This window comes from Solea solea, chromosome 12 (genome assembly GCF_958295425.1).
Source record: "Solea solea chromosome 12, fSolSol10.1, whole genome shotgun sequence".
Classification (NCBI taxonomy): Eukaryota; Metazoa; Chordata; class Actinopteri; order Pleuronectiformes; family Soleidae; genus Solea; species Solea solea.
In genome coordinates this window covers 13497120-13522681 of record NC_081145.1, presented here as the reverse complement: position 1 = coordinate 13522681, position 25562 = coordinate 13497120, and the positions used below count along the sequence as shown (strand labels likewise).

At 41.2% G+C, this 25562-nt stretch overlaps 5 protein-coding genes across 8 annotated transcripts; 3 read left to right on the top strand and 2 right to left on the bottom strand.

Moving 5' to 3' along the window:
* Window positions 1–24: 24 nt before the first annotated feature.
* LOC131470318 (protein FAM180A) lies at window positions 25–1053 on the bottom strand. Of its 2 annotated transcripts, none has more exons than XM_058646056.1 (3): window positions 771–1053; window positions 531–604; window positions 25–428 (listed from the first exon to the last, which is right to left on the bottom strand). In XM_058646056.1, exons 1-3 carry the CDS (start codon window positions 841–843, stop codon window positions 84–86), a joined length of 492 nt encoding a protein of 163 aa, XP_058502039.1. In that variant the 5' UTR covers window positions 844–1053; the 3' UTR covers window positions 25–83. The 2 variants fall into 2 exon arrangements, with proteins under 2 accessions (XP_058502039.1, XP_058502040.1); XM_058646057.1 differs by having other exon boundaries at window positions 531–634; window positions 771–877.
* Window positions 1054–1695: 642 nt separating this feature from the next.
* On the top strand, window positions 1696–5140 carry kbtbd4 (kelch repeat and BTB (POZ) domain containing 4). Of its 3 annotated transcripts, none has more exons than XM_058645825.1 (5): window positions 1696–1756; window positions 2448–2921; window positions 3014–3155; window positions 3584–3690; window positions 3780–5140. In XM_058645825.1, exons 2-5 carry the CDS (start codon window positions 2460–2462, stop codon window positions 4638–4640), a joined length of 1572 nt encoding a protein of 523 aa, XP_058501808.1. In that variant the 5' UTR covers window positions 1696–1756; window positions 2448–2459; the 3' UTR covers window positions 4641–5140. The 3 variants fall into 3 exon arrangements, with proteins under 3 accessions (XP_058501808.1, XP_058501809.1, XP_058501807.1); XM_058645826.1 differs by lacking the exon at window positions 1696–1756 and adding an exon at window positions 1785–2015; XM_058645824.1 differs by lacking the exon at window positions 1696–1756 and adding an exon at window positions 1785–2113.
* A 674-nt stretch (window positions 5141–5814) lies between these two features.
* On the top strand, window positions 5815–12687 carry rapsn (receptor-associated protein of the synapse, 43kD). Its single transcript, XM_058645827.1, has 9 exons — window positions 5815–6070; window positions 6181–6566; window positions 7086–7424; window positions 8006–8164; window positions 8864–8962; window positions 9070–9192; window positions 9301–9354; window positions 9445–9644; window positions 10780–12687. The coding sequence occupies exons 2-9, from the start codon at window positions 6342–6344 to the stop codon at window positions 10850–10852; spliced, it is 1272 nt and encodes a 423-aa protein (XP_058501810.1). The 5' UTR covers window positions 5815–6070; window positions 6181–6341; the 3' UTR covers window positions 10853–12687.
* A 1447-nt stretch (window positions 12688–14134) lies between these two features.
* Window positions 14135–18741, top strand: LOC131469624 (zinc-binding protein A33-like). Its single transcript, XM_058644799.1, has 6 exons — window positions 14135–14635; window positions 14779–14874; window positions 16611–16841; window positions 17498–17520; window positions 17610–17728; window positions 18176–18741. Exons 1-6 carry the CDS (start codon window positions 14240–14242, stop codon window positions 18724–18726), a joined length of 1416 nt encoding a protein of 471 aa, XP_058500782.1. The 5' UTR covers window positions 14135–14239; the 3' UTR covers window positions 18727–18741.
* A 48-nt stretch (window positions 18742–18789) lies between these two features.
* On the bottom strand, window positions 18790–25491 carry ighmbp2 (immunoglobulin mu DNA binding protein 2). The gene is made up of 16 exons (XM_058644795.1): window positions 25306–25491; window positions 24252–24334; window positions 23957–24126; window positions 23679–23874; window positions 23483–23580; window positions 23214–23377; window positions 22903–23103; window positions 22677–22824; window positions 22426–22600; window positions 21445–21627; window positions 21241–21359; window positions 21061–21155; window positions 20748–20871; window positions 19793–20626; window positions 19495–19694; window positions 18790–19207 (listed from the first exon to the last, which is right to left on the bottom strand). Exons 2-16 carry the CDS (start codon window positions 24326–24328, stop codon window positions 19010–19012), a joined length of 2982 nt encoding a protein of 993 aa, XP_058500778.1. The 5' UTR covers window positions 24329–24334; window positions 25306–25491; the 3' UTR covers window positions 18790–19009.
* Between the last annotated feature and the right edge of the window lie 71 nt (window positions 25492–25562).

The window sequence follows — 25562 nt, the reverse complement described above, 5'->3', positions numbered from 1 at the left end:
AAGTAATACACATACACATTACAGGACGTTTGAAGTGGTTTATTGCATGCTCCTTCTTTTCATACAGATTTGCAATCTATATATTAGGCGTAAGTGAAGAGATAATTCCCACGTAAGTCATGGACTGTAGTATTAACCAGCTGGAGGAGCACCGCTCCCCAGACCTCCTTATCTTCTTCCTTTTCCTGCTGCCAGGCCTGGTGGGCAGAGTACACCATGCTCAGGACAAGACCCTCAAACTGTGAATGAGTCAGTGGCATCCTCTGCTCTCTCAATGTGGTCAACATCTGCTTCATGGACTCCAGGTTTCTGGGGATGTTATCGTTGATCTGAGACAGGAAAGTCCGCCCCTGCCTCATTGAAGCCATCTCCTCATCAAGTAGGACGATGTTGTTGTCCTTGTTGATCTCAATCCCGCCAAGTAGAAACTGCACACAGGGAAAAAGAAATAATATAAATAATATCAGTGGCTTACTGCAGGAAAAGACTGGAATTTTTTTAACTGGCATGAAGACCTTTGAGAAAATTACCTCAAACATCAGGTTTGCATCAGAGACTGCTGAGGAAGTCATTTGAGATGTTGGATCTAAGCCTGCAGCCACATCTAAAGTAGAAAATAGTGACGTTTAACCGCCTGTGACCATAATGAAATTAGTTATTACAGGAAATCTATCATTGCTAAACAGATATTTTATTAGACTTTTTAGATATTGCTCAGTTTTTGTTTTTCTTTTCACAGCCTTGTCAACAGATCTTCTGTTTCTACTTACCTTGCAGCACTTGTTCAGACCAAAGCAACAAAAGGACCTGGAGGAAGATTGTACGTTGTATTTTCAAAGTCATTCTTCTGTTGATTATTACCGATTGATAATCCACCACATCCCTCTCACCCCTTCTCTCCCTCTACCACATCTGTGAGTACAGACAGAGGCACCTCAATCTGAATACCAAGCATTTTTCCTTCTTGGAAAAAAGAATGAAAAGCCAGTTGGCTTCTGATGCAGATCTGACAGCGGGAACTTTAAAAATAAGTATTTTTTATTATTATTATTATTGTTCAGATATTAGAGGTTCACAGAGGCAACTGGCCTCGTTCACCCATTGTTGTGCAAAATTTAACTTATATTTGCTTATAGTAATAATAATATAAAATAAAGAATACACTAAAGTACACTTAAAAGTGGTATATGATTTGTCTGAAGTTAATGCAATTTGGTTTTAAAGACAGTTGGACGGGACAATTTTGGCTTCTTTTTTTTAATATTAACATATATGTATAAAATATTAAATAAGGGGAGTCAGTGATGCTATGACGGAAGCCCGGTGATTCGGAAACTTTGTCGGGACAAAAGGTGCAAAAGGTTCATAGAAATTCTGGAATTACATTACACTATATTTTGTTATTATCTCAGAATGAGGACTTGGGTTTTCGAGATATAAAATGTTTATTTGCCATGTGTGCATGTGTGCAGGCACATATGAATCCTTGTGCAAAGCTTTCAGTCAGTAATTATTTAAAGTTGTAATGTCATCATCTTAAATGTTTCTAATACGAATAATAATGATAATACTACTACTACTACTACTAGTAGTAGTACTAACAACAACAATAATTTAAAAAAATAATGTAAATTGATGTAGTGACATAGTTATACCACTTGGGGGCAGTAGCAATAGTCAATTCCAAAAAGTCGACTTTATTTAGTTCCGGTGAAGAGGTCATCGGGTTCTGAATGATAAAGTAGTGAAGATAAAGGTAACTGCGCTTGTTTTTGTCGTGTTTTGAAGCGTAGTGACTTCCGTGTCTTGCGCATTTTAAAACAAACTCTGTTTTTACACTATAACGGTTACATATGCATACGTTTCGGCACGTTATCAGGTTAAATGCCGTGTGTGCTAACGCTGGGTAGCTAATCACAATCGTAAACATAGCAACATAACAATAACACATAGCAGTCTGTGAATGCTAAAACCAATACAGTCTTATTCAGTCCTGTAGTAAACGATACATCTATGTAGGTGTTAATATTAAGTCGTTGTGTTATTCAGTCAACCTAATGCTGTATTTCAAAGGGTGCAGTTTGTAGTTTTGTTGCAGTACATAGGAGCCAAAGTTGGTTTGACACTTTTTTTAAATTGTATCTATCTATCTATTTTTAAGTAATCATTGTTTATTCAGGAAAATTGACTAAGCACTGAGCTGTTTCACAGCAATATCTGAAATATTTCATATTTCATTACAGAAAAGTCAATATACAAAACAATATACATCCTGGGCAGATATAATAACACTAATAAAACAATAAGAAATTAGTCATCTATCTATCTAGATACTACCTGCACAGGCCGTGGTTATGGGATGAATAAGGGACATTTTTGATCAGGTGTTTCTAATAAACTTGCATCTGAAGGCAAACATTTGTGATGCTATCTGTTGGTTTTGTCAGGTAACAACAAAAATGGAGTCCAGCGAGAAGGGCAGCCTCAGTGTCGGGGGCTCTGTGGGAGAGGAGAACTACTTCTTGGGATACACCTTCACCGATCGCTCGCACTCCAGCCGGGTGGTTAAGAGCATCATGGACTTGTGCCTGGAGGATGGCCTGTTTGCTGACGTCACCATCACTGTGGACAGCAAAGAGTTTAACCTGCACCGTCTTGTGCTCTCAGCGCAGAGCAGATACTTCCGCTCCATGTTCACCTCTAACCTCAAAGAGTCCCACAACCGCGCTATTGAGTTGAAAGATGTCAGTGCCAGTGTCTTTCAACTGCTGGTTGACTACATCTACCATGGGACAATCAAACTGCGGGTGGAGGAGCTTCAGGACACTTATGAGATGGCAGACATGTACCAGCTGACTGCTCTGTTTGAAGAGTGCTCCCGCTTCCTCTCACGAACAGTGGAAGTCAAGAGCTGCCTGCAGGTGTGTTGCTGTGTTTCACAGACCTTAGAGTGTCTGCTAATTAGCAATGGTTTTACGATCAGATATGTGATTAACTATTTTTTTTATTCCAGGTTATGTGGCTTGCAGACAGACACAGTGACCAGGAGTTGTACACTGCAGCCAAGCACTGCGCTAAAATCCACTTGGCTCAACTGCATCATACTGAAGAATTTCTAAATCTGCCTATGTGTCTTCTCTTGGATATCATCAAAGGTATGTTTCAAACCAGTGTTTTTGTAAATTGTCTGTTTTGTAATTTGTATAATAATCATTACATCATTCATCACCTTTCCTAATTACTGACTATTTCTCTTTTTCTTTCCAAAAACATTGGTTTCAGTTTATTTAGCATGGAGTAAAATAAGAAGTGTTGATATTGGCTTCACATAATGTAATGTAACGTAACTAACCTCCATGACAAATATGTATTTTCTGAATATCTTTGCTTTTTTTCAGCTTGTGTTTCTATTAATACTAATGCAGATCAATGTATAGATCAGTTTAAAATGATCTGACTCTAATATCATGCAGTGCTGATAAAATTATTTAAATGGAATGGAAGAATTTAAAGTATTCCCCCACGTAACTGAGAAAGAGCATCTCCATGAATTGGATGTAAGATGTCTTGTGTCTGTGGTCAGATGGCGTTCCAAGCTCCCAGAATCCAACACTGGCAATCGAGTCATGGATATATCACAACAAGGTGGAGAGAGAGGAGTTTTCTTCTGTCCTCCAAGAAAATCTCAAGGTAACATTTTTCATATAGGGCTTTAAATTAAATGTGTATAAATATATTTGTATTTTTATCTGTAAAATCTGTAATTTATTTGATCACAGGAAATTGGGGAGAATGTCCACATTTACCTGATTGGCAAAGAAGAGACGAGGACTCATTCCCTGGCCGTGTCACTTCACTGTGACGAGGACGATACGGTCAGCGTGAGCGGACAGAACAGCTTATGCCATCAGATCACTGCAGCCTGTAAACACGGAGGGGACCTGTACGTAGTTGGGGGGTCTATCCCTCGTCGCATGTGGAAGTGCAACATGCATACCATGGACTGGGAGCGCTGTGCCCCACTACCCAGAGACCGCCTCCACCACACCATGGTCTCTGTCTCTACTGAGGATGCGATCTACTCACTAGGCGGTAAAACATTGCAGGACACACTTTCGAATGCTGTCATTTACTACACAGTGAAGGACAACATGTGGACCGAGACCAACCAACTGGACACTGCAGTGTCCGGTGCTGCTGGGGTTAACTTGGGTGGTACCATCTACCTGCTTGGAGGGGAGGAGAATGACATGGACTTTTTTACAAAGCCATCCCGCCTCATTCAGTGCTTTGACACATCCTCCCAGAAGTGCCAGATCAAACCTTACATGCTGCCGTTCGCAGGCTGCATGCACGCTGCCGTCCACATGGATGTGATCTTTATTGTAGCAGAAGGAGACTCACTGGTGTGCTACAACCCTCTGCTGGAGAGCTTCACACGCCTGCGCTTCCCTGAGGTGTGGAGTTGTGTTCCGTCACTGTGGAAGGTGGCCAGCTGTAATGGATGCATATACGTGTTCAGGGACAAATGTAAGAAAGGTGACGCGAATACGTTAAAGTTTAACCCCGCTACGTCTGTCGTCTCAGTTATCAGAGGGATAAAAATCCTGCTCACAAACTGGCAGTTTGTTTTGGCATAAAATGTCATCCGTAAACTCACACTGTGGGCCACACACTCACCACAGAGAATCAGGGAAGACTGTTGGATAACTTACCATGACTTCACGGGTCAGACATCCGGCAAAGAGACCTGATCTTAAATGTATTTACTCAGCTGGTTTCTGTGACACTTCACCTCCTGACCAGTGAAAACATTTCAGTTGTGTGCATCTATTGTGGTACAGTGTGTCTCCTTGTGTTTGTGTAGCAGTGCTGTAACTGGTGATGAACAAATCAACATTGTTTCTTGTGCTCTGCTTGTTTATGGACATGCATGAACAACGTCAGCATAAAAATGTTATTCAACATTAAACATATTCCAGAATATTGTACGTGATGTCAGGTGAATATCCTCAGATGTTATATTTTGTGCATAACATGTTAACAGATGGTGTTTTTCTAACTTTTTAAATTTTCATATCCTGTTTTGATGTACAAGGTACATGTTCATGTTAAGATGTTAACATAAATGTTAAATATATATCTCTGTAGCCACAAGTTATCTCTGTTTGTTTTGATGTTATGCCCTTAAGCCTTATGCATTACACATATCTGTTTATTACCAGGAATTTCGGCTCTTTCGTTGTTGAAATTGTACAGTAGTGCATTCAGAAATGGTACACTGGGAAGCCATCACCTCCAGCTGTATTTATTTATCTTCGGAATGTTAATTCAACTTGTGAATGGTGAGGTGCTAAAGGTGTCTCTGTGTGTGTCCTTGGCGATTGGGGGGGAGCGGATGGGTGTTTGAAGGAGAGTTGCTACTACAGACAAGCCAAAACTTTGAGCCCATTGATGTGTTTCAGGAGGCTGTGCAGCTGAAACCCAAACCCAGTGACATGTCAGACTTGGTGAACTATTCTAAGCATCAGTTGCTGACGCCGAGATAAGGGGGGGGGGGGGTATCTGGAGCCACATATGCGCCTCCATTAGAACTCCCAACAGGAACTGATGGTGCACCATCTGACATGCAGTCATTTAATGTTAGGAATTGATTCCACTTATAGCCTCCATAGCAAAGTCCACAGTCCCACAGGTGAGAGTCTGTTCAGATCCATTTGTAGATAAATGGTATCAATGCTCCAGAGGGTTGTGTAAAAACATTCAGTCCAGCGTTTGATCAATGAGAGAGGTTTAGTGTGAAGGCAGATCGCTAGGAGCCGTAGTGACCTTGGGACTGCTTACTGAGGGCAGGACAGAATTCCTGAAGGGACACATGGTCTAGAGTGACAAGGCCATCTGCTGTAGCGCCAGCAGTAGGAGGAAGGTGGAGGGGGTGCTGAGATTCCTTTCGCTGGGGTGTGGAGGGAGTAGATATTCTGGGATATCACTGCTAGCACTCCACCGGGAAACTTGTTTCTTTGGCGTTTTTCAAATGGAAATCTGAGGGATAATTTTTGAACACTTGATGGTGAGAAGGGATCATTGCAGGGTTAAATGGGGAAGATATTTTATTGGCCCTCCAGCTCTCCACGAAGCAATTGATGATAATGATCTTGTTGTGTCGCCGTTCTACTTTAGCGGATCCAGTTTCCTTTCCATCTCAGCTCAGTCGGAGCTGAGAGAGCGGGATCCGGTAGGCCTTTTGGCACCAGCCTCTCAAAGGATCGACTTCAAGTTTTTCTGTGCATGGCAAGGATCTACTTTCTTGCTGCCTCACTGAAATTGCATGGCCTAAACAAATGAATATTTTTACGAGGCACCTTGCACCAGAAATGGGCCAGGACCAAACCAAGCAGCAGATAGAGAAGGGCCTGAAGTTGTATCAGTCCAATCAGACTGACAAAGCCTTGCATGTGTGGACAAAAGTTCTGGAGAAAACCTCAGATCCTGGAGGGAAGTTCCGGGTGTTGGGGTGCTTGATCACAGCTCACTTAGAAATGGGAAAATATAAAGACATGCTCAAGGTAAGGTAACAACAACTTAATTCAATTTCATGAATCCAGTAACAAAAACAACTGAAATAATTCAGTCGCTGTATGAGCATTTCTTTAAAGGTGTAGATTTGGAAAAAAATGTCAATCCAATAATCAGTAATATTTCTGACTTTGTGTGAGTCAGGGAATGCCACTGCATATCATCAGTTTTTATGTCATGCTACGGTTCATGCTGTCATAGCACTTCTGGAAAGGCCTGCTGATAATCTCTGGAGAAGAGATCCTTCCCGAGAAGCATGGGTTAATTTGTGGCTTCCATGCAATGCAGAGTAAATAAGTGTCCTGCAACCTGAATACAAGTGTGGGGTGTCTTGTTGACATAATCATCTTGAGTCAAGCTTCAGTCAAGCAACTTTACTCTCACCTACAGCACTTTATAAGTGGGGGCCGTACGTCTTGGAATTCATCAGATGATTTATTTATTAGAATTTGAGACTATTTTGATTGTTATTTGCAGATTGCACCTTGACTGATCTCCTCTCCCCGCAGTATGCACTTGATCAAATCGACACAGCCAGAGAGATGGAGGATCCCGACTACCTGACAGAAGGCTACCTGAACTTGGCACGCAGCAATGAGAAGCTGTGTGACTTCCAGAAAACCGTCTCCTACTGTAAAACCTGCTTGAACATGCAGGGCACCACTGTCAGTCTTCAGCTCAATGGACAGGTATGTCTTAGCATGGGCAACGCCTTCCTGGGCCTCAGCGTCTTCCAGAAAGCTCTGGAGAGCTACGAGAAAGCTCTGCGTTATGCACACAACAACGACGACAAAATGCTGGAGTGCAGAGTCTGCTGCAGCCTGGGGAACCTCTACGTTCAACTTAAGGTACTCGATATATAATGCATACATTAAAATGACCATAACCACATCATAGTGATAGTTTTCTCTGTACCAGACACTTTGATAAGAAGAGTTTTGTCATTCGAGCTGTACAACCTGATTGTGCAATCAGTGCTGATGTCGCCAGTGTATTTGCAGAGTATGATGACACCACAGAGCATCCAAGTAAACATTATCAATGGTGTAGTACCTAGCATTGTAAAACATGGGTGGAGTGAGTGGGCCGGATGGCGGGGCGGTGAGGATTAGATGGGAGTGGTTTTGGCAGGTGGCATGTACCACATTTGACATCAGAGATTTGTAGGAGTAATCCCTCGACTTTGCAGGGAGAATTTGTTTCAATTGGATTGTGATTAAGTGGTTTTTAAAGGACGCACTCATGTGTCACAGTATTTAACAACGCAAATTTAAAGAAGACATAGAGGCCAACAAATGTGTTCAGATTGGTCAAATAATGATAGAAACTAACAGGTTGACGTTGGTGAAAACTGTACAGGACCTAGTGTCATTTCTTTGGCCATAATTGGACATCAGAGGTTCTACTCACTGTTCACGTCTGCCAACAGGACTATGAGAAAGCCCTCTTCTTCCCCTGTAAAGCAGCTGAGCTCGTCAATGACTATGGCAAAGGTTGGAGCCTCAAGTATCGAGCGATGAGCCAGTACCACATGTCTGTGGCCTACAGGAAACTGGAGCGTCTACCAGATGCCATGGAGTGCTGTGAGGTATTGTATTATTACCGTCCAACTCACAATTGCCATCTTCAGAGGCAAACTTACATAACGAATGGAGAATGTCATACGTTATGGTTTTGGTTTCCTCCCCGAGTCAGAATCCCCTGATGCCGGCGCTGCACATACAGTAGATGTTGTGCTGCTGACAGGTGCAAGTGCCAGTTGCTCCGTTGTACGAGGCCTTAGACCGCGACAAAAATATGCTCACAGAGGCACTGGTTTAAAGTGTTAATGAAAGAGCGTGGCTTTGGTCTTCATTCTTTTCTAATTGTGTACCGAGGGTGACAAATAACTTGTGTGATTGCCTTGGAGTGTAAATGTAAACAGGATGCATATTTGTACACATCTTGTCATAATATAATACCAGAGTACAAGAAGAGTCGACAGCGTCTCACTGTGCGGCATGTTGGAACATATGATACCGAAAGTGCAAAATCAAACACTGCGTCTACTCACTAGTTCAGCCTTTAGATCCAGGATAAACAAAACCACTTTGAAGGAAGTCACAAAGGTTAGCATTTTATATTCAATTAAGTATCATATAAACATAATACATAATGTTGTAACTTATAGTGCTGCCACTGGATAAAAATGCACTTGCTAATAAATGTATTTAAAAACACAGCATCTTAGCTGTCTGTCTGCAGTGTGGTGCTCCTCTGTGATTGTTGTGCTTTTCTTTTCTTTAAGGAATCTATGAAGATTGCTCTGCAGCATGGTGACCGTCCTCTGCAGGCTCTCTGCTTATTAAACTTTGCAGACATACACCGCTACAGGAAGGACACTGATGTAAGGTGCCACCACACGCGCAAACGTTTTATATTTACTTTTGGTCGTGTGCTCTGCCAGCACTGACTGTGGTAAACTGTATTTGTGTTTATCTTCTTTCAATGCAGAAAGCATTCCCTCGCTACGAGTCTGCACTGGGTATTATGACTGAGATTGGAAACCGTCTTGGACAAGCACATGTTTATCTGGGTGTTGCAAAGTGTTGGCTTCTGCAGAAAGAATTTGACAAGGTACCCTATGATAACATTTTCAAAAGTGGTTCCAGACAACTATGAATTACACGATTTACAAAATGTTTGTGTGTAGTCATTTTGACTCACTCTCCCTCACTGTTCCAGGCGCTCGATTCTTTGCAGCGATCACAGATATTAGCCGATGGAATGGGAAACAAGGTATTCGATGCTCTTTGACTTCTAATTGCTTAGGTTACTCCTGACATTGAGTCTTGTCTTTACAGTGTTTTTTCCTGTGTGTATCTTAAGCTGTGTGCACTGAAGGTTCACTGCCTGAGTGAGGGGATTTATCGAAGCCAGGGGCAGGAGGAGAAGCTCAGAGAGCAGGTGGTGAAGTTCCTGCAGTGTGTCGAAGAGCTGGAGCTCTACTGTGGCATGTGTGGAGAGTCCATCGGGGACAGGGACCAAAAGCTGCAGTCCTTGCCCTGTTCCCACATTTTCCATTTCAGGTGAGGAATCTTTCTCAGCATATTCTTGGCATTTATCAGTTTGTATCTGTACATTTCAGAAATAACACACATTTTACTGTGATTATTATCTGAATACTTGTCATAATTAAAATTGCCTCCAAAAGAAGGTGCTATACACCCACTTGTTTTAGACATGACAAAGCTCTGTGACCCAATTCACAATATAAATCATCACAAGAGTAAATTTGGGCATTATATAATGTTTTGACTATTTTGTAATGTAATTTCTGAAAAAAAAACAGCCTCACTCACTCATTACTTGTCTACCGCTTTATCCTCCATATGAGGGTCACAGGGAGCTGAAGCCAATCCCACCTGACACAGGGCAAAAGGTGGGATACGCCCCGGACAAGTCGCCAGTCCATCACAGGGCAAACCTACAGACACAAACAACCTTTCACTCAATTTGTTTTCAATTAACCTCTACATGCTTTTAGACAGTGGGCAGAAACTGGAGAACCCAGAGAAAACCCACACAGACAGAGAAAAACATGCAAACTCCACACAGAAAGGCCCTTTGTCGAGCCAGGATTCAAACTGGTGACTTTCTTGCTGTGAGGCAGCAGTGCTAGCCACTACACCACCGTGTAGCTCAAATCAAAACAACAAATAACTGTATTCTGTAACCCATCTGTGGGTCCTGACCCAGTCTCTGGGAATGACTCGTGTAAACAGTGGATAAGTCATCTGGAAGGTTGAGAGTTTGATTCCTGGCTCTGCTTGTCTACATGCTGCTGTGTCCCTGGTCAAAGGGACGTAACCTCAAGTTGCTCCTGACAGCTGTGTAAAGCAGCTTTGAGTGGTCATCAAGACTGGAAGAGAAGAACTTAGACCAGTGATTGTGGACTGTGAGCTGTTGGGAGCTTCACGCTGTGGAGGGCAGTGTTGCACCTCTCAGCCTGCCGGAAAAAATGAGAAGACTAGAAAAGTGTCATATACATATATATATATATTCAGACCATTTACCATTTAATCCATGGTGAATACAGTGTATTTGTAACAGCTGGTTTCAAACAGAAATCCACTTAAAGCTGTACTGTAACATGCATATTACCTTGTTTTAACACACAGTCTGACATGCATATGTTGATTCTGTACCGTCTCATCTCTTCAGGTGTCTGCAGACAAACGGAACAAAAGGCTGCCCTAAATGTTTCAAATCCTCCATGAAGCCTGGATTTGTGTGACTGCGAGGCTGTGTTTGTGCGTTGGATCTGCAGACACAGCGCGACGCCTGGAAGGCTCCTGACCGATGTGAGAAGCAGGCCGCCTCAGGATGTGCCACAGACGAGGAGTAATAATTCACTGCTCTTTGCAGAGGATGCTGAACTGAACACAGAACTGTCCCAGAGCTTCTCTGAGGTCACAATCAATGCATCCATCTTATTTACAGACATCAGTCTGTGAGTGACTAAAGCTGATGTATAAATGACAGAGGTACACTAAAGTATAAGTTGAAGAATAAAAAAGAAGCTACAGTACATTATTTTTGACGGGAAGCGTCCGAAGAACATGTGTTACTTGGTGTATTTAGTGTATTAGAAACATTTAGGGGAAAATGAGATAATATGATCTTTGGAAGACTTGTTTGTTGTTCAAATTCAACGATATTTTTACGCCAGCACTGCTCAATCCTTACACAGCAGTTCATTTCTTTTTTTATTCAGAACACAAGAGCCATTTCTGATTTCATACTTGGTATATTTATTATTGTATTCGTGTACATACTATTCTCGTGTAGATCAGTGTTAAAGGTTTGATTTATTTGAGGTGTTTTGTAAAACCTGCAACAAACTAAAATCTCTTAACCATTCAAAAACTAGTATGTCTTTACAAAACATGTACATACGGCTTTTTTTTTGTTTGTTTTTCTTTTCACGACGAAAGCCAGTCGAGCTAAAGTATCGTGGTTAAATGTGGTTTGCGATATTTGCAATGCCAAACGACAAGGCTGAGTTACATGTGTATCCACGGAACTGTGTATTCATGTATTTCATCATATTCAGTGATTTATCATTCATATTCCTTATATATTCACTCAGTTTATTTGAATTATTTAGCGATTTGGTATAAACTTGACTAATTAGTTTGCTCCGTAGCTCAGTGTACTAAATTTCTTTTCCTTATTAGGGTTTTTTTCACACAGCAAATACATGAAAAATAAGACTTGACAGCAAGAATAACAGAATATAAAAGTACGAGCGATGGTGAGGTAGAAACATATAAGGGCTTTTCCTGAAACCACACTAAGAAGAACATACAACATAAGAAAAAACTACATGATAGAATAGATGGGGGTTAAAAATAGTAATGTCAGTGTTTGAATTATTAACCAATCTTTAAATTGGATTGTCTGATTAAGTCTAATGAAGTACTGCAGGAACAAAATGCTATGAACCACAACTATTACCAAAACAACCATAGTTAAGAAGGTGACACTTAGGTCGACATTTGAGGAATCCACACAAAACTGTTTTACTTCCCACTTTGTTGTTTTCTCTCATCTTAGAATGGGCTGACTTCATGAGAGAGACCAACACATTGACCTTTACTGCACAAGCACTTATGTTTCTCACTGCAAGAACACACACATCACTGTTTTACCTCCCTTTGTTTGAGGTCACTGCATCAGAACAATGTTAACCAACGGTGTGCGTTTAGCTGTTGTCTATTCAATGTATAACTCCTGTAAATCCTGGCTATTTTCTCCATTGTTTATCTTTGTCTTCTTGGGCATAGAAGATATTTTTATTTTATTATTTTTAACGGTGCAGCCGCTCATCTTTAACAGTTTAAACTACCTCTGTTTTCGACTCCTCTTCAGAGGATTAATGCAGTAATAACAAAACATTTAATATGGAGAATTGTTATGTTTTTCTAGACGTCATGTAGATACAACTGATTTACTAAGAAAACTGACAAAAATGCATTGTTAATATATTTATGCATTGAGTCAATGTCTATGTTTCTGTGTCAAATGTGGGGACATTTCATTATGGAAAATAAAGAACAGTAAAAGTGACCGATTTTTTTTTATTTCAATGCTGATTCATTGTATCTATCTATGTATATACACTATATTATTATGGAAAGTGTCAGAGGTATAGAGAGAATAATAGATTATATTGGAATTAAAATAGCGGTGGAAAGCAAAAAAAACCACATCATCACTGGAATTTAAAGGTGTGCCTCAATGTTACAGTACGACATGTTCTTATGTGTTGTTATTTTATATTCTGTACCGTAATGACACAGCAACCTGATGAGAAAAGCCCATGACTCTACCTGATTTTAAATATCTTGGAATCATTCTCAATTCCAATTTTAAAAAAAACAGTGACCCAATACCATTACACTTAATCTGCCTAACTTTAGACACATAGGACCATATTTAGCAACAGAGGCAGCTAACTCCTTTCTACACGCCATGATCTTTCCCCACATATTATACTGTTTTACAAGCTGGTCTCATGCAAACAGGACTCTGACACCAATAGAGACCCTTAATACGCAGACTTTAAAAGCACTGGAAGAGGAACCCATCAGTTATCACCACTGTCATATTGTTAAAGGAATACTTTAATACTTTAATACCAATTAGCATTTAGCTTTGTATTACTAGAATGGGGGTAGTATTTTTTGAAAATTGTGCTTTCCAACCTCAGTTTCCCCTGAGTTGAGAAATATCTTCATTCTTTTCTTTGTCACGTGCCCACCAGTGACACTTAGCCGTTAGCGTAACTGTTAGCAAAGATGGCGGACACTGTTTACATTCTGGGAATAAGGTCCCGTCCCCCTACGAGAGGGTCTTAAAAGGGCGGCATTAGCGTTGTAGTTTCAAAGCCTTGGACGAAGTCTCACTGGTGGACACGTAACAAAAAAAAAATAATGACAATACTCGACTCAGGGGTAACTGAGGTTGGGAAGCAACATTTTTCAAAAATACTACCCCTATTCTAGCAATACAAAGCTAAATGCTAATTGGTGAAGTATTCCTTTTTGATAGTTTATTTATTTATATTTTACTTCATACTTGGCTTACTTCAGACGTCGTGTTTTCAAGACATTACGTGGGCTCGCAGCTCCACCACTGAGTGAGTTTGTAAAGCAGAAGTACAGCAGTGGTAGGATAACCAGGGTTGTTGTATTTTCATCTGTAGTCTGTTGGCAGGTCAACAGACTGCAGATGAAAATGAGCTCATTTACTAACTACTAAAACCTTTTAAATAAACTCAATTAAAACCTAACATACCTGTGGCTACATTCCTGAGTGTCCTCGAAGAAGACAGGAATGTGGGCCTCTCCCTGTGTCACAACATAACAGTGAGACAATAAAGCAGAATAAATGATTAACATAAGAGAAGGTGCGATAGGTGTAGGTAAATAATATCAAAATATAGAATAAGTGACGACATAATTGCTTTGACATACAGTCGGACACCTTCTGCCGACTTAACCAGTCATACAAGTTTGCCAACATTTACTGTGTTAACCAAGCCTTCAGATTTCTCACAAGTGAGGAGAAGGAAGACTTTTCTTCCTGTAACTGCACTCTACAGGAACACTTCAACCTGATGGCAGCAACGAGCGCACTACTCTGTGAGGAGGACTTATTTTGCCCACAGTGCTCTGACATTTATTGTCTTCCTGTTCTTCTGAAATGTGGTCACAACATTTGCAGAGTTTGTTTGCAGAAATTCTGGGAATGGAAAGGATCTCGAGAATGCCCCGTGTGTCGCAGTGTGTCTGTTCACTCGAGGCCGCCTATCAACTTGGCACTCAAGTTAGCTGCAGATGAATATCAACTGCAGTCGAGCAGCAACGATGAAGAAGTATGTCTTCTTCACAAAAAGACGCTGACAATGTTTTGCCAGAACGATGAAGAGCCCATCTGTCTCGTCTGCCAGACGTCAACACAGCACAAAGTCCACGAATGCTGCCCAGTGGAAGAGGCTGCTCAACAGAAAAGGGTGATGTAAAATGACTGCAGCTATTTTTTTTCTTTCCTGTCTTTATAGCTGGTTGTATTCAGATGAGTTTTTGGGTAAAAATGCCAGCTAACAGTGGTTGTTAAAATGACATGAGGTGCTGAAAAGCATACTTCTCATTTCAGACTGAATTCTCAACCATGTTGGAGTCTTTAAAGAAAAAACTTAAGATACTGAACAAGAAGGAGGAGCACTGGAGGGAAACAAAAACCTATATACAGGTATAATGAATAAATAAATAAATAAATACAATCCTGTTATCCTGAATATACAGTGGGTACAGAAAGTATTCAGACCCCTTTAAAATGTTCACTCTTTGTTTCTTTGCAGCCATTTTCTAAAATCAAAAAAGTTCATTTTATTTCTCATTAATGTACACTCAGCACCCCATCTTGACAGAAAAAAAAACCAGAAATGTAGAAATTTTTGCAAATTTATTAAAAAAGAAAAACTGAAATATCACATGGTCATAAGTATTCAGACCCTTTGCTCTGTATTGAGTAGAAGCCCCCTTTTGAGCTAGTACAGCCATGAGTCTTCTTGGGAATGATGCAACAAGTTTTTCACACCTGGATTTGGGGATCCTCTGCCATTCTTCCTTGCAGATCCTCTCCAGTTCTGTCAGGTTGGATGGTGAACGTTGGTGGACAGCCATTTTCAGGTCTCTCCAGAGATGCTCAATTGGGTTTAGGTCAGGGCTCTGGCTGGGCCAATCAAGAATGGTCACAGAGTTGTTTCGAAGCCACTCCTTCGTTATTTTAGCTGTGTGCTTAGGGTCATTGTCTTGTTGGAAGGTGAACCTTCAGCCCAGTCTGAGGTCCTGAGCACTCTGGAAGAGGTTTTCTTCCAGGATATCTCTGTACTTGGCCGCATTAATCTTTCCTTCAATTGCAACCAGTCGCCCTGTCCCTTCAGCTGAAAAACACCCCCATAGCATGATGCTGCCACCACCATGCTTCACTGTTGGGATTGTATTGGGCAGGTGATTAACAGTGCCTTGTTTTCTCCACACATACCGCTTAGAATTAATGCCAAAAAGTTCAATCTTGGTCTCATCAGACCAGAGAGTCTTATTTCTCATAGTCTGGGAGTCCTTTATGTGTTTTTTGGCAAACTCTATGCAGGCTTTCATATGTCTTGCACTGAGGAGAGGCTCCGTCGGGCCACTCTGCCATAAAGCCCCGACTGGTGGAGGGCTGCAGTGATCGTTGACTTTGTGGAACTTTCTCCCATCTCCCTACTGCATCTCTGGAGCTCAGCCACAGTGATCTTTGGGTTCTTCTTTACCCCTTTCACCAAGGCTCTTCTCCCACGATTGCTCAGTTTAGCTGGATGGCCAGGTCTAGGAAGAGTTCTGGTCGTCCCAAACTTCTTCCATTTAAGGATTATGGAGGCCACTGTGCTCTTAGGAACCTTGAGTGCTGCAGAAATTCTTTTGTAACCTTGGCCAGATCTGTGCCTTGCCACAATTCTGTCTCTGAGCTCCTTGGGCAGTTCCTTCGACCTCATGACTCCCATTTGCTCTGACATGCACTGTGAGCTGTAAGGTCTTATGTAGACAGGTGTGTGCCTTTCCTAATCAAGTCCAATCTGTTTAATTAAACACAGCTGGACTCCAATGAAGGAACAGAACCATCTCAAGTAGGATCAGAAGAAATGGACAGCATGTGAGTTAAATATGAGTGTCACAGCAAAGGGTCTGAATACTTATGACCATGTGATATTTCAGTTTTTCTTTTTTAATACATTTGCAAAAATTTCTACATTTCTGTTTTTTTTCTGTCAAGATGGGGTGTACATTAATGAGAAATAAAATGAACTTTTTTGATTTTAGCAAATGGCTGCAATGAAACAAAAAGTGAAAAATTTAAAAGGGTTCTGAATACTTTCCGTACCCACTGTAGCATCATGCTTTTTGTTTTTCTTCAACTAACGACAAACGTCCTCAACATCCCAGACCCAGGCAAATCAAAATGAGAATGTGATCAAGGAGGAATTTCAGAAGCTACACACATTTCTCTGGGAGGAGGAGAAGACGAGACTGAAGGTGCTCAGACAGGAAGAGGAAATTAAGACGCAAGTGATGCATAAAAAGTTGGATCATATCAAGAACCAGATCAGAACCCTCTCCTCCACCATCACTGATATTGAGACCGCCCTCAGAGCGAAGGATTTACCCTTTTTACAGGTACATTTCCTGCCATTATGGAAATTTCCCTATACCTTGTTGAACAGGTTCCCAATTCCCATTGCTCATTATTAATTGGACACTCTATATTGACCCCAGCCAGGCCATCCAGCGTAAATTTTTTGTCAAATTTTGGGGCCATCTGCTGTGGCGACCTCTAGAGAGGGAGAAGCCAAAAGAAGAAGAAAAAACTATAGCCATTATTATTATTACACTATAATTAAAATTGATATCAGTAGATCATTTAAATCACATTATGTGCTGCTGCCAATATGAATAATACTTTTATACTACTATAGCATGACTACCATCTGACAGTACTTAACACAATTGTCATACATCTGCTACTGATCTCCTTTTTTTCTTACCCCATTTTTGCTATTTCCTCAATTCACCCCAACCAGCGGTGGCAGATGGCTGCACATGATTGAGTCTGGTTCTAAAATGTCTCCGTTGACACCAAGTGTTTGTTCATAGTGTGAACTGTTAGGTTTCCCTTATTCTCTAATATTATATGGTCTGTCTTACTATGTTAGGGTATTTTGTCTACCCAATTTGATTAGGAAAATAATAATGGACCCTTCATGTAACTCATGTATACTGTATAACTGAGCTGCCCATTTTTTGTCTTTCTCTACTTGGTTTCATCAAAAAAGGAATACAAGGTGACAAAGAAAAGGTATGTATGAATGAGGCGTTAAACTGGGTTCTGACTCTGTGTTTCTATATTAGACAGTGGTCAGTGACTGTTATCATTTGATGTTCTAGGATCAAATGTGGCATTCGAGAGCCTGAGTGCATCAGAGACATCCTGATAAACTCTGCAAAGCATCTGGGATCGCTGAAGTTTGGAGTTTGGAAAAGGATGGCACAGATTGTCAACTGTGGTGGGTGAACAGACAACGTCCTGAACAGTTAGAAGGTTTACATTAAAGGTCCATTGTGCAACAGTTAGGAGGCTTTATTGGCAGAACATACTACTGTATATAATCTGTTTTTGTATGAGTGTGATGCCACTATCATAGCCTTAGAATAAGCCTTTATATATGTGGTATAGGTATGGTCCTTTCTTTACAGGAGCTGCTTTAGTCAAACTAGTCAGTATTCTTTCACTTTCTGAAGCAGAAGCTTGTTACACAGATGAAGAATGACATCCTTTTTGGTATGTGAAGGCCACCATAGATCCCTGATGTGCTTAGAACAAAAGTTTGAGTCTAGAAGTCCTGAGTTTGTCACAATCTGGAGTCTCAACATTAGAGATGTCACTAATTCTTACACACTGGACCTTTATGAGATACAAGTATTTTCAATCTTGCTTCCATGTACATTTTCAGTTCCCATCACACTGGATCCAAACACAGCCCATTCCAACTTGGAACTCTCACAAGAGTTGACCTGTGTGAAATACTGCAGGAGGCAGCTCCTACCTGACAATCCTGAACGCTGCACCAGCCGTCTGAGCGTGATGGGAGCAACTGGCTTTACATCAGGAAAGCACAGCTGGACAGTCGAGGTGGGCCAAAGCAAAGACTGGTACATTGGAGTGGTCCGGGAATCGGTCCAAAGGAAGAGCACAGTCTTCCTCAACCCTGCCGAAGGCTTCTGGGTCATCGGCCTGAGTAATGGAGACACGTTCTCGGCTCAGACCACGGTTTGCACGAAACTCGTGCTGAAGCAGAAGCCTGAGAGGATTAGAGTAGAGCTGGACTGTGATAAAGGAAAGGTAGTGTTCACCAACACTGCTGATATGACGACTATATACATGTTCAAAGACAGATTTACAGAGAGGATTTTCCCCTACATCTCCCCTGGATTGTCCGAGGAGGGCAACATCTCCTGCCCACTGACAATCTGCCCTTTGACCATAACAGTGAATGGAATGTAGAATAGACTCTCAAACAGATGCACCTCTGTAGAAGAAGAGGACACTGTAGTTGAGTGCTTGTTATAGGTTTTTAATCTGACAAATGAAATGATAAGGTACATGTAGTACTTTCAATATAGATGCATTCCTGATTCACACATGAAATTCAGCAGAAAAATGAAGGCTACCATACTGTAACCAATCAAAGTAAGAAAAGCAAGTGTATGTATTACATTTGTAACGTATTACAATACTATAAATACTTCCAAATATTTCATTGTTGATTTTTCCAAAGTTGGTGACATTAACTGTCATTTTCTTTGCTTTTTGGTTTCCTCTTTGATTCCATGTCTTTCAATTTAGAATCCAGTTTTCTTTGCAAATAAGCTTTCTTATTCACATCCATGGATTTGTCCTTCTTCCCACTGCCAGCATAGAGAACGCCTTCTTTACTTATTCTCATCCGAGCATGAGACTTGGCTTTATCTCCGCAGCCGTGAACCTAAAAAGGATAACCATCACATGATTAGATCGGTGAAGAGAAAAATACATTCACCACACCTTCATTTTTTTGGCTCTTCAATTTTGACAGGACACAATAGGCCAATCACAGGTGCTGAGTTCCATTAAGCTTCCTTAGCTCCATGGTGCAAGCTGTCGCCATCAAACTGTCCTGACTTACAGAAACGGACCAGAGCCTTCGTTAATGTGACTTAAACACCTGTGTGTTTCCTGCTTAAACATGTCAAAATGGCTGCTGTGACAAAGGGACCACATGGTCTGTCTTACCTCCGGTATATGATGACTGAGACAGTACTGTCTGTTGCAGAAAATGCAAAGCTGTCCAAGGGTTAGCACAGATGCTTTACACTTGACAAAACTACACACACTGTCTGCCTTCATCACAGCACCGATAAGTGTGTCAAAGTCATCTTCGGGAGCAGCAGCAGCTGCAATGTCGCAGGCGCCTGCCTTTGTGCGTTTTTTTCCTGGGAGAGAAAAAAACAGAGCTGTTTACGGTTTTACAAGGCAGACATGTTTGTAATAAAAACTATAAAAATAAACATGTGATGCTTCTGATGCAAACCTTTGGCCTTCTTAGATGACTGAGTCTGAGCTGCTGGGATGTTGTTGTGCTGTTTTTTCTGCTGGGCATTTTCTTCTCTTCTCTGTTGCTCCCGCTTCATTCGCTCCAAATGTAAACTTTTCAAATCTAACAGAGGTTGACTCTGTGGTTCTCTTTGGGGATTTGGAATCGTATCCTCCTCCTCCTCCTCCTCCTCCTCCTCTTCTGCTTCTTCTTCTTCTTGTGCAGTCTCCACAGCTGGTGCCATCTTCAGGGGCCTGGAGATCATGATGCATCTGTCTTTCCCTTCACCTTTGCTCTCATGCACGAGGCGCAGTTCCTCAGCAATCTGGTGGACTAACAGGCGATCATGAGAGTTAAAGGATGATGGGAATTGTAGTTCAAACTGATTCAAGTCCTTCAGAAAGTTCTCCACTTGCTCTCTGATCTCAGCGTCTCTGTTCTTGCTCTGTTCATTCTCTGATGACGTGCAGGGTTTTGTGCGCTTCTCTGAACAAGCAGTATTTTCTTTGCCGTTATTGGTTGACTTTTTCTGTCCTTGCTTTGTGTTGTTGGGAGCTTGAGCTCTGACTTTTTGTTTGGTGGATGTTGAGCTGCTGGCAGACATTTTAGTTGTTGTGTCTCTGTGGTTACGACTGTAGTTCTGTGGCACGATATCTTGGATGTACTCAAAAGCCGTTCTGGTCTCACCAAACTCTGTGAAGTGATCGATCAGGGACTTCAAGAAAGCATGATTCTTAACGGTCTGTGAGTCGCACACTACAGCAATGTGGCGTCTCGCACGTGTAACAGCAACATTTATTCTCCTGTCCTCTGCCAGAAAGCCAACTTCACCTACAAGAGTAAAATAAACACATGTGTTTGTATATGGATACATTCATTGTGATGTGGTTTATTGAGCTTTAACACAGATACTACTTTATAGATAAGTAAATAAATAAATAAACAAACAAACCTTTTCTGTTGGATCGAACCAACGACAACACAACAGCCTCTTTCTCTCTGCCCTGGAATCCATCCACTGACTTAATCTCCAGCTCAGGGTGTCTCGTTGACAGCTTCTGACGCAGGAGATCAACCTTTACAGAAATAAGGACCACAACACTGAGTCACTTTGAGATGGAACTTGTAGATTTCTACAAATGTGACTGTATCTCTATGAAATAGTTGAATATGTCTACCCAAGAAATAAACTATAAAATGCTGCATTATTCATATGCACAGTCCAATAGCTGCAGCAGCTCAGTTCCCTACAGTGTACGACTTACCTGTAAATTGTATGGGGCAATAACTGCAATGTCTTTGGCTTTAACACCAGCTTCTGTCAAGGCCTTTATGTGCAGATCAACAATGTCAACCTCACCTGGGGATAAAGTTCACACATACACGGCTAGAGTAAACCGTTCAACTTAGTATTTGTTTTGTTTGTTTAAATAAAACCAACTCACCTTGATTGCCTTTGGACTGCTCGTCTGTGACCTCCATCTCACTCAGACCACATCCTGCAGTGTCGATCAAAAGGAGTGGTGTGTTTGTTTCTTCAACGCAGGTCACTCCTGGTAAATCCCTATATTAAGATAATTATTAAAATAATTATCTGAAGGTGTGGAATGAAAAGGTGCCATATTTTCCAGAAGTAATCTGCTTCTCACTTTAATAAATGTCTCTCCACAGAACTGTGAGCAGTCAGTCTTCCCTGGTACATCTCTTTCGACGCCCAGTCCATAATGGCACTGTTCATGCGATACTGAACTGTCAGCATACGGACTACTGAGTCCCCATACATCTGAATAAGTCTCTCCATGAGACTGAGAGACAAGCCTTTTGATGCAGCTCTGTGGGAAACACAAGACAACAACATACAAACAAAAAATATCAATTAGTTAAGACCATGTTATTAATTTGTCTCAAACGTTTAGAGCTTGTGTGACAGGATTGTATGACAAAACAAGCAAGAAAACAATGTGCATATTAGACAATAATAGAAATTGCATCCTTAATAAAAGTTACACTTATTTCTGTATCTGTGTGTCTGAACTGAACTAAATATACGATAACAGATTTGGTCTTTTGCTAATATTGCCAGTACTTTTATTAAAGTCTGATCAGACAACAACCACACCGCTCTGATGAAGCATATTCGCGGAAATCATAGATTGTGTAGGAACAGAATATTTAAGCCTTTAAAACAATGACTTTTCAAAAATATTGTAGAATGATTTGACACACTGCTGATGCTTAGCTCCACACGACTATCTCTCAGGGTTTCTCAGTATAGCCATGTTTAGATCTTTGTGTCGTCTAATGACATTTCCGTGCTGCACACAGGAAGTAATAAAGCAAACAGAGGCAACAGCATAACCAAATGACCAAAAACACAAAGAAGTGCTCACGAAAGATGTCAGAATTTAATTCTACTGCTCAAAAAATCTGCTTGTTGAACGGGAAAAATGGCTCCCATTGTCAGGGCTTGACAGAGCCCAGACGCAGCATAAAAACTAATGTTACAACATTTCTGTTCACGAAGACCAAAAAAAAGGCAGAGTAATAACAACAAGGAGTTAAGGAAAGGTTTTACCTAAAGATAATAGTAAAAATAAAATGTTGAATGTAATTAAAAAAGGGATTTTTACTTGTGTGATTTGATTGTAGGTGGTAACTGCTTGTAGTCACCAGCCAGAATACACTTTTGTGCTCTGAGGAGGGGAATCCAGCAGCTACTCTCCAGGGCCTGAGCACACTCATCTATGACCACCCAATCAAAATGCTCTGCGGGCAGGAACTTCAGTGGGCCGTTGTCACAAGCACCTGCAGATACAGACACATGATTCGCCATCACAGCTTCCACCACATGACATTCTGTTCACTAAAGACCATCACTCACCTGTGTTGGTTGATAACACAACATCAGCACTTTTTAGGATCTGAGCAATGGCTGTTGATTCTCTGGTTTTCAGCTCTTTCCTCAGCTCTGCTATTTCTCTTCTGAAATTCACCCGCTCCCCTTTTTCCTGCTTCTTCTTCATTCCCATCTTGAAAATAAAGGAAATGAATTACAAATCAATCAAGGTGTTGTGAACTCTAGTAGGAGCACACGCTAACATACTTACAAAAGCTGTATCGATGTCTTTGCGGATATCAGTGATGATGTTTGCGTTGTCACTCTGAGCGAGGATGGCATCCAGTGAATGTTTCTTAATGGAATCCAGCAGCCTGGCAGGGTGACCCAGCCTCAGGACTTTGGCCTTGCACTGTGCTAACCTCTCCACTAAATTATCCACAGCTACATTAGATGGGGCACAGCACAGGACCTGCAAAAATAAAAAGATTATCCTATACAGACTGAGATGTGACAGTGACAAATACAGCAACCTGTGAGGTAAATGGTTCCATTCACACAAACACAATCAACCTCTAGCACCTTCTGGCCTTGCTTGACTGCTTGCAGGATTATCTCCACCACTGTGGTGGTTTTTCCAGTTCCTGGAGGCCCATGAATCACAGCCAGTTCTCTCTGAGACAAAGCATATGACACAGCTTCTCTTTGGGAATCATCCAGGTTCAAGTTAAAGAATCCAACTTCATCTGATGAAATGCAACAGAATTAGTCACTGATTTACAAAGCTTTACAATGAGTGTTAATAGTGTATACCAAGCTACCAAAAGGCATTGTTTTTAGTTATTACTTACTGGGCTGTGATTGAGAAGAAGGTTTTGAATCTCCAAAAAGAACAGTGATCAGATTGGCTGCAGGACCATTGTTGTATCTATTTAATGCATTCAAGGCGCTGCAAGCACAAAAACAGAGAGTTTACTTTAGTCATCTTAAGGTTTCTCAGCTTACTTTTATCTGCATGTGATCAGCCAACATTTGTATGTTACTCACTTTTTCATTCGTTTGTAGGTGACGTCATTTGCCAATTTTAAAAGGTTGTAAAGAGCGTCAGTATTAAAACTGAGCCCATCTTTTGAATCGTCAAAGGCCACATGGACGGAAGCTTGACTGACCCTCGTCACTATCCCTGAGGCAATCTGAGAGGCCGCCGTGCATCCATCAGTGTCATACAAGCCAACTATATCACCTGTAACCAAAGACATTAACACCACATTAGGCAAACAAACCCACAAAAAACACAAATCAAATGTTTTATTTATTCATCTCACCAGGTCCAAAACTATTGCTCGGAAGAGATGAGAAACCAAGATGCTTTCTTGGCTCTAGGATCAGGACTGTTCGGCCATACAGGCCAGTGGAAAGACTTCCAATATGCAGCTTCAGCAGGCAAACACCTTTATTTTGAAGATCCTTGAGAGAGATGTTCTCTTGCCATAATCTGATGGCACAAAACAAGACTGTAATTTAATGGGAGAACTCTCAATAATAAGTAATTGTCAGTGGGTTTTTTTTTGTTGTTGATGTGTCCATAGTTGACTTCAGTCTGAATGTTGTTTCACTTGCCTGGTCTCCTCTATTTCAGCTTCCCTCTCCTCCTGTAGAAGCTCCAGTGTCTTTGACACAAATTCTTCCACCGCCATTTCTCACTGAAAGAAACCAAAACCACAGTCAGTGTTTAAGTTCACATTACATATCAGCAGCACCACAGACAGGCAGGAACAAGACATTCTGCATATTAAGAATTTTCAACTAGATTAGAACAAATTAGAGGCAGTCATTTAATCGGACAGATGATTGCTGCTGCACTTTTTTTTTAATATACACTCTATGTAAGACTTTAATAGGTCTTCCGAAATGTAAAGTTTTTACACTGAAACTCATTTCTCAATGACTATTTTAATGAGATCTTTGGAGGTGGTGGTGAGTTTGCAGGCAAGCATCACTCTTGGTTGTCAGTATGATCTTGTCTTCATCAGTTTCAGTGAATCGGTTGCTTCTTCAGCAGTCTTGTGTTGTTTTTGCGACATCCATGTTTCCTGTGTTTTTAGTGTGTGTCCTCTGTCTGCACACTTCTGGCTTTAACAGGCTTTTTGGTATTTTTGTCTTCAGCCGCCTACCCATGAGTAACTGACCTCGAGGCATGGATCTGTACTCCAGCAGGGCAATGTATAGGTCTCTGAGACTGTGGCCAAACGTGGCTCATTTAACTTTTTCTGACATCATGTTATGTACGAAACTTGTACCAGACTGAAAAGTGTTCACTTGTTGTGTGTCCGCAGTTTATACAGAGAACAGCATAAGTCGGTTTCAAATTGTAATCAGGCTGTTTGCAAATCATGTTTTTTAGTTTGCTTGTCTTTTGTCTTCATGTACCCACTACATCACTTTGCGTAGCCCTGGGGGTACAAGTACCCCAGTTTGGGAATCACTGGCAAAGGTAATGTACAGCACCGCCCAGTGGTAACTGACTGGTAAGACAATACATGGCAACACAGAAGTGAGGGGATAAAGATTAGTAGTTTACTTCACATCACAGAGATATATGCTAACATGTTAGCTTGCCAACCACAGTGAATCTAGTTACATTAGCAATATAACAACGCAGAAAGACACTCACCCCCTTAAATGATGGATTTTTGAAGAGAAACGGAAACAGACAGGCCAACGAGCAGTAAATGTTAGGTCATTATTAAGTCTACTGAATGTATTAGGTTATATCTTGTGTTTCCAGTGGCTTCATGTCACTCGTGTCGTCTTCTTCGACTGAGTTTGGAGCATTAGCTCGTTTCAACAGTAGCCACAGTGCCACCTAGCGGCAGAGATGATCGTAGGTCATTTGAACACTGCTGTCGCTCGACATCCACAACTTTTATT

Excerpts from the sequence above, each read along its gene's own strand:
- rapsn (XM_058645827.1), top strand. The coding sequence starts at position 6,342 with ATGAATATTTTTACGAGGCACCTTGCACCAGAAATGGGCCAGGACCAA. Across the intron at positions 8,963-9,069 it reads GCTACAGGAAGGACACTGAT|AAAGCATTCCCTCGCTACGA; the intron begins GTAAGGTGCCAC and ends CTTTCAATGCAG. Across the intron at positions 9,645-10,779 it reads TCCCACATTTTCCATTTCAG|GTGTCTGCAGACAAACGGAA; the intron begins GTGAGGAATCTT and ends TCATCTCTTCAG.
- LOC131469624 (XM_058644799.1), top strand. The coding sequence starts at position 14,240 with ATGGCAGCAACGAGCGCACTACTCTGTGAGGAGGACTTATTTTGCCCA. Across the intron at positions 14,875-16,610 it reads AAACAAAAACCTATATACAG|ACCCAGGCAAATCAAAATGA; the intron begins GTATAATGAATA and ends TCAACATCCCAG. Across the intron at positions 17,521-17,609 it reads TACAAGGTGACAAAGAAAAG|GATCAAATGTGGCATTCGAG; the intron begins GTATGTATGAAT and ends TTGATGTTCTAG.
- ighmbp2 (XM_058644795.1), bottom strand. The coding sequence starts at position 24,328 with ATGGCGGTGGAAGAATTTGTGTCAAAGACACTGGAGCTTCTACAGGAG. Across the intron at positions 23,378-23,482 it reads TTCTTCTCAATCACAGCCCA|ATGAAGTTGGATTCTTTAAC; the intron begins GTAAGTAATAAC and ends GCATTTCATCAG. Across the intron at positions 23,104-23,213 it reads CAGTCAAGCAAGGCCAGAAG|GTCCTGTGCTGTGCCCCATC; the intron begins GTGCTAGAGGTT and ends TTATTTTTGCAG.
- kbtbd4 (XM_058645825.1), top strand. The coding sequence starts at position 2,460 with ATGGAGTCCAGCGAGAAGGGCAGCCTCAGTGTCGGGGGCTCTGTGGGA. Across the intron at positions 2,922-3,013 it reads AAGTCAAGAGCTGCCTGCAG|GTTATGTGGCTTGCAGACAG; the intron begins GTGTGTTGCTGT and ends TTTTTATTCCAG. Across the intron at positions 3,691-3,779 it reads TCCTCCAAGAAAATCTCAAG|GAAATTGGGGAGAATGTCCA; the intron begins GTAACATTTTTC and ends ATTTGATCACAG.
- LOC131470318 (XM_058646056.1), bottom strand. The coding sequence starts at position 843 with ATGACTTTGAAAATACAACGTACAATCTTCCTCCAGGTCCTTTTGTTG. Across the intron at positions 605-770 it reads GTCTGAACAAGTGCTGCAAG|ATGTGGCTGCAGGCTTAGAT; the intron begins GTAAGTAGAAAC and ends TTTCTACTTTAG. Across the intron at positions 429-530 it reads ATGCAAACCTGATGTTTGAG|TTTCTACTTGGCGGGATTGA; the intron begins GTAATTTTCTCA and ends CCCTGTGTGCAG.